At 30.5% G+C, this 14,837-nt stretch overlaps 1 protein-coding gene across 1 annotated transcript in view; it reads left to right on the forward strand.

Moving 5' to 3' along the window:
• The window catches only part of ARID2 (AT-rich interaction domain 2), a 161,325-nt gene that overhangs the window by 87,651 nt on the left and 58,837 nt on the right, over positions 1 to 14,837 (forward strand). Inside the window, exons 5-6 of the mRNA XM_059082082.2 lie at positions 4,693 to 4,911; positions 8,227 to 8,294. Coding sequence (XP_058938065.1) covers positions 4,693 to 4,911; positions 8,227 to 8,294 — 287 coding nt within the window. The remainder of the gene's footprint in view (positions 1 to 4,692; positions 4,912 to 8,226; positions 8,295 to 14,837) is intronic.

Consider the following 14,837-nt stretch of genomic DNA (forward strand, 5'->3'; position numbering starts at 1 on the left):
AAGCATCTCTTTTCTTTAACACCAACATTTGGCCTGAAAAAGAGGAGATACATCTTTTTTTTTCAAGGGTATGTTCTTTATAAAATATACAGTTATCTAGATCTTTATTATTCTTCATTGGTACTAATACCAATCTCTTAGGTAATCCTTAGTTTTAAGCTCCCTCGTTTGTGCCAGTATCACTGATTTAAATTTTCCATTATCTATTTTCAGTTTCTTTCATGTTGAATTTGACTCTGTTTCTTCCCCAGTCTGCTGAGGAAACAGAATCTCCTAGAATCTGTGGTCTCCATTAGAAGAGGCTTTCTGATGATGCTTTTGTATAATTGGGGCTTGGGAGGGGTTGTGGTAGTGGTGAGTGCAAACCAAATCTAGCTTTATCTTTAATGAGAAGTTATTACCTCAGGAACTACTGTTAAAAGGGAACATTTCAAGTCACCATGTATGTAGAATATCTTACTAATAGCTTAAGCTGATTAAATAAAATGGGGTGACTTGTTAGGTGATATGCTTCCTGTTTTTAAAAAGAGCTAATGACCATTATCTAATTCAAGGATGTTACAGAGGGTATTCCTACATTGAATGAGACCTTGTACTAAAGACCTTTAAGACCATCTTGTAACTGTGTTGTTCCTATATTTCGTCAACAGCAGAACTGTCCATTCTTGTAGCTTAAATAGAGTTTGGTGTCTATTCCAGCTTCTCAAACTGACCCATTTCTACATTAGATCTTGTTTAAAATTAAATTTTTTTCTGGATCTGTTTTTTTTTTGTCCCCCTCCCCTAATTAAACATGATTTACTTCAAGAAAAAAGATATTTCTGGTATATCAGAAGCCTAATGAAAGTCATTGACAGAGCTACATAATTTTTAAGTGAATGACAATTTCTTAATCTGGTGTTACAATAACTCCTTTCTGATATGCTGTCATATGTCCGTCTTTTTTTTTTTTTAAGGAGAATCTGAGCAGTTATGTAACATATGTAACATGTTTGACAAAATCAGGGTTGGGGACTCATGAAAGGAATAAAAAACTAGGACTTGCTGGGGAACATCAGACTACAATATATCTAATTCAAACTGAAAAGAGGTAGTGTTTCAGGGCAGCATTTATGAAATTGAAGGTGCTTTTTATTTTTCTAGAAGGAGCCATAGCAACATTATGACAGTGTTCTAAAAATTAACATGACCATCAATATATAAAACAAATCCTTCACTGATGATTCTTTTCAAATGCCATTAAGGAAATATAGTAAGCTTCATAGCTGTCAATATATATGTGTGTGTCTGTTTGTGTGTGTGTAAATAAACACCAACATAGAATTACATGGTGGTAGATTAAGAGCCTTAGGAAATTTTAATAAATGTTTAAAGGATTTGTGTGTACATCTTTGATTATACAGCCTTACTCTTCATATAGGTTTAGATTAATGTATTTGGATAAATGTATTTTATCTAGAGATGCTTATATTGTTGATATTAAGAAAAGGTATTCTAAAACAGTATTTTGAAAGGTAATATAATAAATTGGCATTTAGTATGAAGTGCAATTCTACTCATAATTGTCATGATAGAATATTGTACATTGATAGAATATGGGACCAAATTTTTCTTTAAGGATACTGACGCCTTTTGCCCAGTGACTTGAAGTGGCCAAAAAGGTATTCATAGATTTTGCTTTGAATTTTAGAATTAGTAAACATTGGCATCAAAATATGGTCATTTTATTTGCATAGTTTTTCATACTTTTCCATGCCATAAATACCTAATCTTTTTGTTTCCGTCTTTATTCTTTCTTCCTTGGTATTGATTTGGATACAGTCAGTTCTGCAGAATTGTAGTATAGATTACTAAAGACTTTTTGTTCATCTTCTCTTACACTTTAAAATTAAAAAAATAGTTTCTAAATTAAAAATTTTAAATTTTAAATTTGTTTGCAATATCTTTAGTAGAAAAATTATGAAAGGCAAAATTGGCACATGACAACTCATTGGAATTATTAGAATTGTAGAATTTTAGAGCTAGCAAGGATTTTAGTAATCATTTGATCCAATTCAATCATTTTGGTCAAAGGAAGCCAAGCACCCTATCCATTCACATTTTTGTTATGTAAATTTGGGAGAGCTTTATACAGGAAGATTTATTATTTTAGTTTTATCAGTTTTATTTGAGCAAAGATTTATTTGAGCAAAGACATGTCCCATAGTCTTACAGACATTTGAACTACAGCAATCACTGCCAGTATCAATGGAAAGAATGTACTGTCTAATATCTTTAATGTAAACAGCACTCCAGGAACAATTCTCCCTTTCCTCTAAACTGAAAACAAAGAGATTGCCTCAGATTAAATTAATTTGTCAGCAGTGATGCGTTTGTATAAACATTGAGTCAAGAATGTTGAAAATTTCCTATCCCATTCACATTGTAACATTGTAGCTATTTAATCATACCTCCTTGGGGATGGGAAGGGAGGCTCTTAAAATCTTGTAAGCATTTTCTCATATATTATCTTAGGAATCTTTACCAAGCCTCATAATTAGAGGACTTTTCATAATTATCATATTTATTCATTTTATTTTAATTGGAGATGACTTTGGCAAAGTCATTCACCTAAGGATGTATTGAACTGAGTATATGATGGCATCTGTTATTCTTCAGTAGCAAACAGAACAATTCCAAGATCATATTGAAAGCACATAAAGAAGACTGACAGATGTTGAATATAGGTTCCAATTTGTTTTCTGTTGAAGAGATTTGCATGAAAATTTTGTGGAATCTAAAAACTTAATTATTGCTGAGGCTTGGCATCTCATGATCAATTCCAGTGTGCAGTATAGAAATATCAAAATCTATTCCTATATTCACAGAAGTTGTGTTACATTTTCCCCAGATATTTATGTTATTTATAAGAAATTTTACTTTTAAGATTATAAAAAATGAACAATATATTATTGTTCAACCTTAAATATTATAAAGAATCAGTGTCTTATTCGTTTATAAGTGTTTTGTGATACTTCTTGTTGGAGAAATTCCTAGAATATTTTAGAATTGAAGAGGTATCTCCTCATATCTACATTGGGAAATGAAGAAGTTTCTTACTTACATGATTGTCTTTTGTGGCATGTTGTGACAAAAGATTCCTCCTTGCATTCCATTTAGTGACATTTTAAAAAGATTTTTTTTCAAATCCATATTTTTCTGAAATGTTTCATCTAGCAGTTTTCTAACTCTTGTTTCTTGCCTTTTCCCATTAAACTAATTAGATCTTTATGTGAAAAATGTACTAGGGGTATATGTCTCAGGACGTAGCTGCCAAGGCCTAAACTGCACCAATTAAGAGTCAGTATTTCTAGAAATATAACATTTTCTAATATGTATATATTATGAGTGTAAAATATATTAGTGTTCTGTAATCCCATCTTCCCTACCTTCAAAGTTCTAAAAATGTTCTAATTCTTCTACATAAAATCTTAGTTAGGAAAAGATTTGTTAGGACACAAAAGCATGAACTGTAGAGGTAAAAATTTATAAATCATCCTTCATCAAAATTAAAACTTCTCTTTGAAGATATTGTTAAGAAAATGAAAAGGCAAACTGTTCACTATCTGGGAGAAAATATTTACAAAACAAATATTAGATAAGTGACTTACATTCAGAATATTTTAAACTGACAGTATTAAGTGCTGACAAGGATGTACAGCACCAGGAACTCTCTCATACACTGCTGGTGGAAAGACAGAATGTTACCACCACTTTGGAAAACAGTTTCACAGTTTCTTACAAAGTTAAACATACACTTTGTATGATGCAGCAATCCAAGAGAAATGAAGAAGTATGTCCGCACAAAGTCCTGTATGTGAATGTTTACAGTGACTGTATTCAGAAGTGCCAAAAACTGGACACAGTCCAAATGTGCTTCAACTAGGGAATGGATAAATTATGTTATAGCCATACTATGGCAGTAAAAAGGAACCAGCTACTGATACACACATCAAAATGGATACTAACCTCAAAAGCATTTTGCTAAATGAAATAAATCAGACACAAAAAAATATATATTGTGTGATTCTGTTTAATTGGCATTTTGAAATAAAGTAGATCAGTGGTTCTTTATGGATAGAAGAGAGGATCAACTACAAAGAAGCATAAAGAAACTTCTTTGGGATGATAGAAATACTCTCTATCTCCATTGTGGTTGTGGTTAAAAGACTATCAAAACTCATAGAACTGTAGAACTAAAAAGCATGAATTTTATATATTATATGGCAAAAAATCTGACCTAAACAAGTAATAATCCTCCCAAAATTGCGTAAAGAAGGTAGGCAGCATGTGTAGAAACATGATATTGTTAAAAATTTGAAAGGAACCAGTCTTTCTGGCTTATAGTACTTAAAAATCGGAATAAGTCCCTTGAAATACAAGAATAAAAGATGTAGATTAGGTAAATTAAAATAAAGATACAATAGTAATTTCACAATGATATCCAACAGAATATGTACATTTTTTATATTTTAATACTTTTTGAGGAATGTGATTTTCACTTAAGTTTAGAAAGTTGAACTCTAAACTTCTACTCAGTTTATATTTTATAAAAGAAAACAAGCTTCTGTCCTGTATTCAGAAGATATTAACCATAAAAGGTTTCTAATCCTTGATATACTTAACAGTGTTTTTCATTTTCGTCTTTGTTAGATTATCTGCGTCAAAGTTATGGGCTGTCTATGGACTTCAATTCGCCAAATGATTATAATAAATTGGTGCTTTCACTATTATCTGGACTCCCAAATGAAGTGGACTTTGCTATTAATGTATGCACTCTCCTATCAAATGAAAGCAAACATGTCATGCAACTTGAAAAAGACCCTAAAATCATCACTTTATTGCTTGCTAATGCCGGGGTGTTTGATGACAGTAAGTTTTAGCCTTAATGTTTTGTATAATCATTCTATTAAAGGTGTTACAGATTTTTTTTTTTTAAAGGTTTTTAAGGAGGAAAGTACTTTTTATTAGGCAATATAGTAGCATTCTTTATTTCCTTTTGTTATATTAAATGTATTATTTAAAATAATGAATGTTTGGATTTTTTTTAACTTTATATATTTGAATAATAAAAGCCTCACTAGAGGTTTTGAAATTAAAATGCTGTATTTTTCTTATAGTAAATGTGGGTTTGTTGATTTGAGAAAATTGTTTGATACAAAATTCTGATAGCGAAAAATAGGACCTGGAAGAAATTGTTTTCTGAAGTCTATTTCTGCTGGTGTGTAGTTATAATTTTTAACTAAACAATTTAGGTCAATGAATTTGAAAATTTGCTGAATAAATCAAAATAAGAATGATCAAATAATTCATATTTTTTTACTTGTAGGATTTGCTATTTGTAGGTTTTTATAAATCACGTTCTTTGTTTTCTGTGAAATTATCTCAAATCTAGGTTACTTTTCAGACCCGATTGCTCAGTTCTTTAATTGAGAAATTTAACTAGCAATCCCTAGTTTAATAGGGATTTAGAAAATGTTTTGAAATTTTTTCCTGCTATAGTTTTTCTTTTAAAAATATTCTATGTCAGCTGAATGTTATTGACATAAAACTTTTTCTTGCTTCTCAACCCTCCTTCCACCCCAATACCATGTAACTTCTTTTGCCAGAAGTATATTAATGGATTAATGTATTGATATATTTTCAAATTATTTTATCATATAGGAAACTATATAGAACAGTAGATACAGAGAATTTCATGTATTATTTCATAGATTCATGAGTATTTTTATCTTTAAACAGTGATGTGTTTGCAAATGAGTTCATTTTTCTGTAATTTGGGTCAGTAGTATAATTTTCAAACATACTTATATTTGGGATTATCTAAGTAGGATTCCTTTGTTGTTGTTGTTGTTGTTGTTGTTGGCCATGCTGCATGGCTTGTGGGATCTTAGTTCCCTGACCAGGGATTGAACCAGTCCTTCGGCAGTGAGCGCACGGAGTCCTAACCACTGGATCGCCAGGGAATTCCCTAAGTAGGAGTCCTTACAATTTGACATGTACTTATTTTGTATGAAGACATTTTGAAATTAAACAAAAGTGAAAATGAGTTTCTTACCCTGCCAGAAACTATTCTTGGTTGCTTGGAGGAGGAACAAAGATTAGCACTTACCAGTTTGTATTGTAATTTTGAAGATCTAAATTTGGTGGATTTCCATCTCACTCTCATGTTCTTTGCTTCTTAATATTTCATTTTGCTCTTTTGCTCTTTTAAAGACATTTTTCAGCATTTAATATAGAATGGTTTAAAATTGTTTCACATTTTTTTAGAAATCTTAAAATGAAGTTTTAAAAAATAGTAAATATTCTCAGACCAGAATAATTTTAGTGAATTCTTACCATTTTATCATTGAATAAGAATTACATTTGTATATATGGTAAAAGTGAGCTTACCAGTTTTAATGCACTGAGGCATGACATTCTTTACACCCAGTTTATCTTCTTGCATTCTTTAGCGTTTTTGTTTATCTCAGACTAAATTATTATGTAGAGTAGCAATGTAAAACATTAATAATTTAACAAATGCTACTTAACGGATGTTTCTTTTATTTCAACAGTTAGAAGTTTAGAGTTCCACAGTACATAGGGACTTTATGAAGACCGTATACTTAAAACAGTGGTTTTATATTATGAAAATAATTCTTTTGAGTTTGAAGAGTAAGGGTATATTTGATTATGGGTATATTTCATAAGGCTCTTGAGAGGTTTTGAATTTTTTTAGGGCATGGAATTTTAATTGAGAGAAAATGTAGGTACCACTGTCTTTGAAGGTGTGGAATGTTTGTACATATATGAGTTTGAAGAAGTATAATAAAAATTCCATGTGACAAAAATTTAATTTTTCCATCTTATATTTCCATTCAGTATTCTTTTCCCAGTGAAGTTTTTCTTTTTAAGGTTTTCTTCAGGACAAACAAAATTTTGTCTTTAGTAGGGTGTAGACTTCATTTTTCTGATTAAGCTGCTATATCTATATAAATTTGATATTTTATGAAATTCTTCTTTAGGTCACTGTAGTTAAATTTGTTTATTAAAAACTTCAAATCTGTTCTTTATATCATGTCCCCATGATCCTAATATCAATGTAATGTTAAACTGTTTCCATTCTTCACCCTTATTAGTACTTTTTCAATGAATAGTCTTATTCTAACCTAAGTACTTTACAACTTTAACTCAATATTAAGTATAAATATTAGGTCTATACTTAAAGGCGTAATAAGACTGCAAACATTCAATTCAGTAAATCTTTTACAACAGAAAATATATCCATATGTTATGCATGTCACGGCACATCCACTTAAGCAGATTTACTTGTGTTTTTTTTAAAGAATTACATTCATAAAACTAGTTTTTCTGTTAAAAATTGCCAATACATAGTTTTCTCTCTGCATTTGAAAACCAATAGCTTTCATTACAGAATACAGATAATTACAGGTAGTTGATGAAAGTACTTACCTAATTTTTAAAGGTAGATGCCTATTGTGTCACAGCTTAGACATTTGTATTATACGACTTTACTGTCTGGTCCTGTAACTGACAAAATGAGGTAGCAACGCAGAGGAGAGAAAAGCGATATGTATCTACATACCTTAACCTCTGTTGTCCAGAGGGGGCAGGGTGTTATTAAGAAGCTTTTGAAAATAGATGGTTTGACTTTGCTCCTGACAACTTTATCAAGAAATACAAACAAGCTATAGCTGAGGATGTTTCCTAAAGGAGATTTCATTGTGGGAATTATTCCCAAAGAATGCTTTGTCCATTGATATTTCAAATATGAATTACATAGTTATTTTTGAAATGAATATGAAGATTTAAAATTATAACAGTTTGGCAATCTAATAGCAGTAGCATCAGTTTGACTTTTTAATATGTTTCTCTTCTACAAATGAAAACTAATACAGAGTAACTGTTACAGTACCCTCATTTTTTTCTTATTGTCTGTATAACTATTATGAAAGTGAGTTGTGTATTTTTAGATTGTAGTGACATAAACTTTCTTTAAATTCTATAATTTAAAAAACAGTATTTCAAAAGAAATTATCATGACTTTCTGTCATTTATTATGAAACAATTTTTAATGAACAAGGTATCCTAAAATGTAGTTTTACTGTTTTTCCAAACCTACCTATTAAGGAACTAAGTGAAAGAAATAATTTCATTTTACTGAATACCCTATTATTCTTTTAGCTTTAGGATCCTTTTCTACTGTATTTGGAGAAGAATGGAAGGAGAAGACTGATAGAGATTTTGTTAAGGTAATTCATGTAAATTAAAATATTGAACCATTGAATTACATGTAGCCAAGGGCCAAGGGTCAATGGTTGCTTATTTTATATACAAATTGTGATTAATTTGAGTAAAAAATTGTTTAGAATAGCTAATAAACAGAAGTTAAGTTTTTAGTTATCATACATAGATTTCTGAGAATGATAAATCTGTAACAAAAGCAGTAAATCAAAGGATACCCAGACTGTGAGTAGCAGTCCTGGTAATTTCCTTAGGATTCTTTTTCAGTTCACTTAATCACTCTTCAGCTGTGTCTAATATGCCACTTGATTTGTTTGTTAAGTTTTATTATAGTGACTGTGTTTTAATTTCTAGAAATTCTCATTGTATTTTTTCAAATTTTCCCTTTTTGATATTCTCCTTTTAAACTTTTATAATTTTTAAAATAAATTTAAAATATCTTTATTAATATAATTAAATTATATATGAATTAAATATGATATATAAACGTGAATATATCATATTTTATATGTAAAATATAAATGAAAGCTTAAAGGTATGTACATATACACATACCTGATAATGCTAATGTCTAAGCCTCCTGCAACTCTAATTCTGCTGATTCTGACTTGGTGGATTATTCCTTTGGGTTTTATAATGTTGGTTTATAAATTTCAGCAGATTTCTTTGTGTAGGATTTTTGTACAGATTGGTTGGAGAGTATTTCTTCACTTCTGTGTTGCTTTTGCCTATCACTTGAAAGGAAATACTGATCAGAATGACTTTATATTAATTTTTTTATTGGAGATTTTTCTGATTACTCTGATGGTAAAAACAAATCCATGGGAGATGTGGAGCAGTCTAGTGGTGAATATATCATGGATTGTTTTTAACTGAAAGCTCAAGCAGAGACAGTCAATCCTTTTTGTCTCCCTTTCTTCGAGGGTATTAAACCTTCAAATTTCTCACCATGATATGGAGTTGCATTTTTAATTCCCAGCTTTACAGGCTCACCAAAGTTCTATATTCTGTCCTTACCCCACCCACTAAAAGCCAAGTCTCTTGATTGTAGTTAAGCAGATAATTTCTATAACTCCAGAAAACTGGTGAATAAAATGTAAGATGCACAAAAAAGTACACTGAAGTAACACATGCAATCACAGTGGGGAATGGGTTTGTCAGTATAATCACTAATCACATGAAATCAAGAAGACACCAATATGTTGAAGATGAATAGATGATCACCTCTGTTGTGTGTTTTCATTAATTTCTGCTATTTATATTTTATTCTCATACTGTATTCTTTGGGTTTACGTTTCTTCACTTTTTCTAATTTCTTGAGCTGGCGCTTTGATTTTTAAAAAAATTTTTTCAGATATATACGTTTGAAGCCATAAAATTCCATCCAAGCACACATTTAACTTTATACTTCCAATTTTGATATTTCATGTTTTTATTATAACTAATTTAAAAATATCTTCATATTTCCATTACGATTTTCTCTCTGAAACATGGATTATTTAGAAGGGAATTTTCTTAATTTCCAAAAGCATATGAAAAATTTTCTAGTTTCCTTTTCTTAATATCTAACTGAATTTCAGTATGTTCAGAGAAACATACTCTATAATTTTAAACCTTTGAAATGTTTTCACCCTTTATTTGGTAGCTTAGCATTGATCAGATTTTATAAGCACTCCATGTGTATTTGAAAATAGTATATACAGGCATATCTTGTTTTATTGCCCTTCACTTTATTGTGCTTCGCAGATACATTTTTACAACTTTAAGGTTTGTGGAAACCCTGCATTGAGCAAGTTTATCAGTGCCATTTTTCCAACAGCATTTGCTCATTTCATGTCTGTGTCCCGTTTTGGTAATTCTCTCAATATTTCAAACTTTTTCATTATTATTTTATTATTGTTGTATTTGTTTTGGTCGTCTGTGATCAATGATCTTTGATTTTAATATTGTGACTCACTGAAGGTTCAGATGATGGTTACCATTCTTTTAGCAATAAAGTATTTCCTGTTCAAGGTATGTACACTTTTTTAGGCATAATGTTGTTGCACACTTAATAGACTACAGTGTAGTATAAACATAACTTTTATATGCACTGGGAAACCAAATTTGTGCTGACTCACTTTATTACGATGTTCACTTTATTGCGGTGGTCTGGAACTGAATCTGCAATATCTTCAAGGTATGCTGGTATTCTGAAGTTGGGTGTAAGTTTCTATATATGTCAGTTAAGCCAACACAGTTAATCATTTAAAAAATTTTTTTTAATTGGAATATAGTTGATATACAATGTTGTGTTAGTTTCAGCTATACAACAAAGTGAATCTTTTATACATATACATATATCCATTCTTTTTTAGATTCTTTTCCCATATAGGTTATTACAGAATATTGAGTAGAGTTCTCTGTGCTATTCAGTAGGTCCTTTTTAGTTATCTATTTTATATATAATAGTGTGTATATGTTAATCCCAATCTCCTAATTTGTACCCCCACCTCCCCGCTTTTGATTTTGGTAACCATAAGCTTGTTTTCTACATCTGTGACTCTATTTCTGTTTTGTAAATAAGTTCATTTGTACCATTTTTTTATAGATACCACATATAAGTGATATCATATGAGATTTATCTTTCTCTGTCTGACTTACTTCACTTAGTATGATGATCTCTAGGTCCATCATGTTGCTGCAAATAGCATTATTTCATTCTTTTTTATGGCTGAGTAATATTCCATTATATATATGTACCACATCTTCTTTATCCATTCCTCTGTCGATGGTCATTTAGGTTGCTTTCATGTCTTGGCTATTGTAAATACTGCTGCAATGAACATTGGGGTGCATGTATCTTTTCAAATTATAGCAGCACAGTTAATCATGATACTTAATAGTTCCACATCAGTACTGGCTTTTTTAAAAAATTGGGGTATAGTTGTTTTACAGTGTTGTGTTAGTTCCTACTATACAGCGAAGTGAAGTAGAGTTCCTTGTGCTATACAGCAGATTCTTATTAGTTATTTTATATGTATTAGTGTATATATGTCAATCCCAATCTCCTAGTTCATCCCCCTTCCCCCCTCCCCTGCTTTCCCTACTTGGTGTCCATACATTTGTTCTCTACATCTGTGTCTCTATTTCTGCCTTGCAAATTGACTGTCATACAGAGTGAAGTAAGTCAGAAAGAGAAAAACAAATATCTCATATTAATTCATATATGTGAAATCTAGGAAAACGGTACAGATGAACTAGTTTGCAAGTACTGGCTTTTTCAGCTGTTTATTTCTTCATTTATGAAGAGAGATGTTAAAAGCACCCAGTTTGAGTGAGGATGTGTTTCTTTCAGCTTATACTTCTATAATAATTGTGTTTTTATATTTTGAGAATGGGCTATTTAGTGCACACAGGTATAGTTGTTACATCTTTCTGGTTAACTGAACATATTATAAAGCGTCCTTGTTACCTTTAAGTCTCCTTTATCCTTTTTTTTTGGTCTGATATCAATATAACTATATCAGCTTCCATTTGGTTGGTGTTTATATAGCTCATATTTTACTTTCAATCTTTCTTATCCTTATATTTTAGGTGAATTTTTTTTTTGGTAAATAACATATTTCAGCTTTTTTTTTTCCCAATTAAAACTTTTTTTCCCAATTTAAAAACTTTGTTTTAAAATAAGTACATTTATTCCATTTACATTAAGTATAATTTTGATACAGTTATGTTTAAATTTACCATGTTCTGAATTGGTTTCTATATGTCCTGCCTGTTCAGGTTTGTTTTCTTTTCTTCTCCTTTCTTACCTTTTTTGAATTGATATGACTGAATATTGTTTATTATTCAGTTTTCTGCCCACTTAGTTTTTCTATATACTTTTTCTGTTTTCTCATTGAGATTATATTTTAATCCTTACTAGTTTAATAAGTTAGTACTTTTACCTCTTCTTAGGTAATTGCAGGGACAATAGAACAACTCCATCTCTGTTTTCTCATTTTTTGATTTATATACTACTTTTGTTGTGCATTATTACTCTTTTTCAGGTCTCTTAAATAGAATCTTAGACCAGTGATTTTAAACTTTTTTCCTGTCTTATATCAGCATATATTGCTATAAATTCCCGCTATAAACTGCATTAGCCGTTTCCCACAATTTTTGTTATGTTTTCATTATCATTTAGTTCAAGGTATTTCTCATTTTCCTTGTGATTTCTTCTTTGATTCATGGGTTATACAGAAGTAAGCTGTTTAATTTCTGACTTTTCAAGCTAGCTTTTATTATTATTTACTTTCATAATTATTATTATTACTGATTTTTAATCACATTCCATTTTTGTCATAACATATTCTGTATGACTTCAATCTTTTTAAAACTTATCAAGACTTGTTTTATAGCTCAGCATATGGTCTTTCTGGTGAATGTTTTATGCACACTTGAAAAGAATGTTTGTTGTACTATTGTTGGATGTAATATTTGTTGATAACAATTAAATAGATATTATTGACAGTGTTGTTCAATATTTCTGTATCATTAATGCTTTTCTATATAATTGTTCTATGATTTCTTGAGAGATGAGTGTTGGAATTATCAACTATAATTATGAATGTCTGTATCCCCTATCAGTTCTGTCAATTTTTGCTTCATGTGTTTTGAACCTCAATAATTAGTGGCATGTATATTTAGGGTTATTATATTTTCTTGATGATTTAATTTGTCATGACTTATTCTCCCTGACATCTGGTAATTTCCCTTATCCTGAAGTCTCTTGTCTGATATTATTTATCAACACCAGCATTTTTTTTTTTTTTTTTTGTGGTATGTGGGCCTCTCACTGTTGTGGCCTCTCCCGTTGCGGAGCACAGGCTCTGGATGCTCAGGCTCAGGGGCCATGGCTCACGAGCCCAGCCGCTCTGCGGCATGTGGGATCTTCCCAGACCGGGGCACGAACCTGTGTCCCTGCATCGGCAGGCGGACTCTCAACCACTGTGCCACCAGGGAAGCCCAACACCAGCATTTTTATGGTTAATGTTTTCATCATATATCTTTTTCCATCACTGCTTTTCATCTGTAGTTTTATATATAGTGTTTCTTATAGATGGCTTATAGTTGAGGCTTTCTTCTCCTGCTTCCTTCAGTGTGCCTTTCAGTATACAATTTCTTGCTTTTCATCAATGCATTCAGACCATTTATACTTTATGAACATTTTAAAGGTAACATTTCATTTCTGTCTTGTTTGCATTATTACTGACAATAAATTTCATTCTTATTGTTCTTCCTTTTGTGATGTGTTTTATCTGACTGCTTTTAAGGTGTTCTCTTTGTCATTGATTTTTTTTAATGTGCCTTGTTTTGGTTTTTATATTTATTTATTTAGTTAGTTTTGTTTTGCTTGAGGTTTATTAACTTCTTGGTTTGGTATTTTTCATGAAATTTGGGAAATTTTTGTCAGTTATTTCTTCAAAAATTTTTTGTTTCCCCTCCTGCTTTTCTGGAACTGTTCTGCAGGCCACTGTGGCTCTGTTCATTGTTTTTAGACCTTTTTGTTTTCTGTGTACTTCATTGTGAATAGTTTCTATTGTTATGTCTTTATTTTCTCTTTTCCAATTAAGCCCATCTAGTCATATTTTTAAATTTCAGATATTATGTTTTTCAGCTCTAGAAATTCCATTTGATTCTCTTATATTGTCCCACATTCATCTTAATTATGTTCATATTTTCCTTTAAATCCTTCAACATATTTAATAATAGTTGTTTTAATGTTCTTGTCTGCTAGTTTCACTATTTTTATTGTTTCTGGGTCTTTTTTTGTTGAAACTGATTTTTGCCTTAGTTATGAGTCATGTTTCCCACTTCCTTTGTACATCTAGTAATTTTTTATTAGATACAGGTATTGAGACTGTTACATTATTTAGTATCTGTTTTTTGGTGTCTTCCAAGAATGTTGCACATTGTTCTGGCATGCTTTTAACTAATATATGGATAGTTGTTTTTAAGTTTTGTTATGACGAATACAGGAGTAGTTTATCTTTATTCCTAAGGTATGATCTTTTTTGGACCTGAATTAGCTGGGTGTATCTACATATATATATATATATATATATATATAGAGAGAGAGAGAGAGAGAGAGAGAGAATATACATACATACATACATATATATATATATATATATATATATATATATATATATATATATATAAAATGTCTTCTCAGTTTAGTAATTGCTATGACCTCTTGGGTTTATTGTCTCTGTATCGTTGTCTAGAAAGAGTGTTTATGTAAAGATATGGGACAGTCACTGAGCTCACCTCATTTGCTTCCCATGTTTCAGTGATTATGGTTTTGCATTACTCTTGTCCAGTCTGTGAAAACAATTGTTATATATATATTGGTTTATGATGGGATGACTACTGCAGTACCGTTACGGCCTAAGCAAAATTTTCTTCCAAGAATTTTTCATTGATTTTAATTTTATATATATTTTTACCCATAAGACTTTTTTTTAGTATTTTATTTATTCAGCATTTATTTTGATTTAAATCACATCTACCTTTTCATGCATTTT

The sequence above is a fragment of the Kogia breviceps genome, chromosome 12, assembly GCF_026419965.1.
Source record: "Kogia breviceps isolate mKogBre1 chromosome 12, mKogBre1 haplotype 1, whole genome shotgun sequence".
Lineage (NCBI taxonomy): Eukaryota > Metazoa > Chordata > Mammalia > Artiodactyla > Physeteridae > Kogia > Kogia breviceps.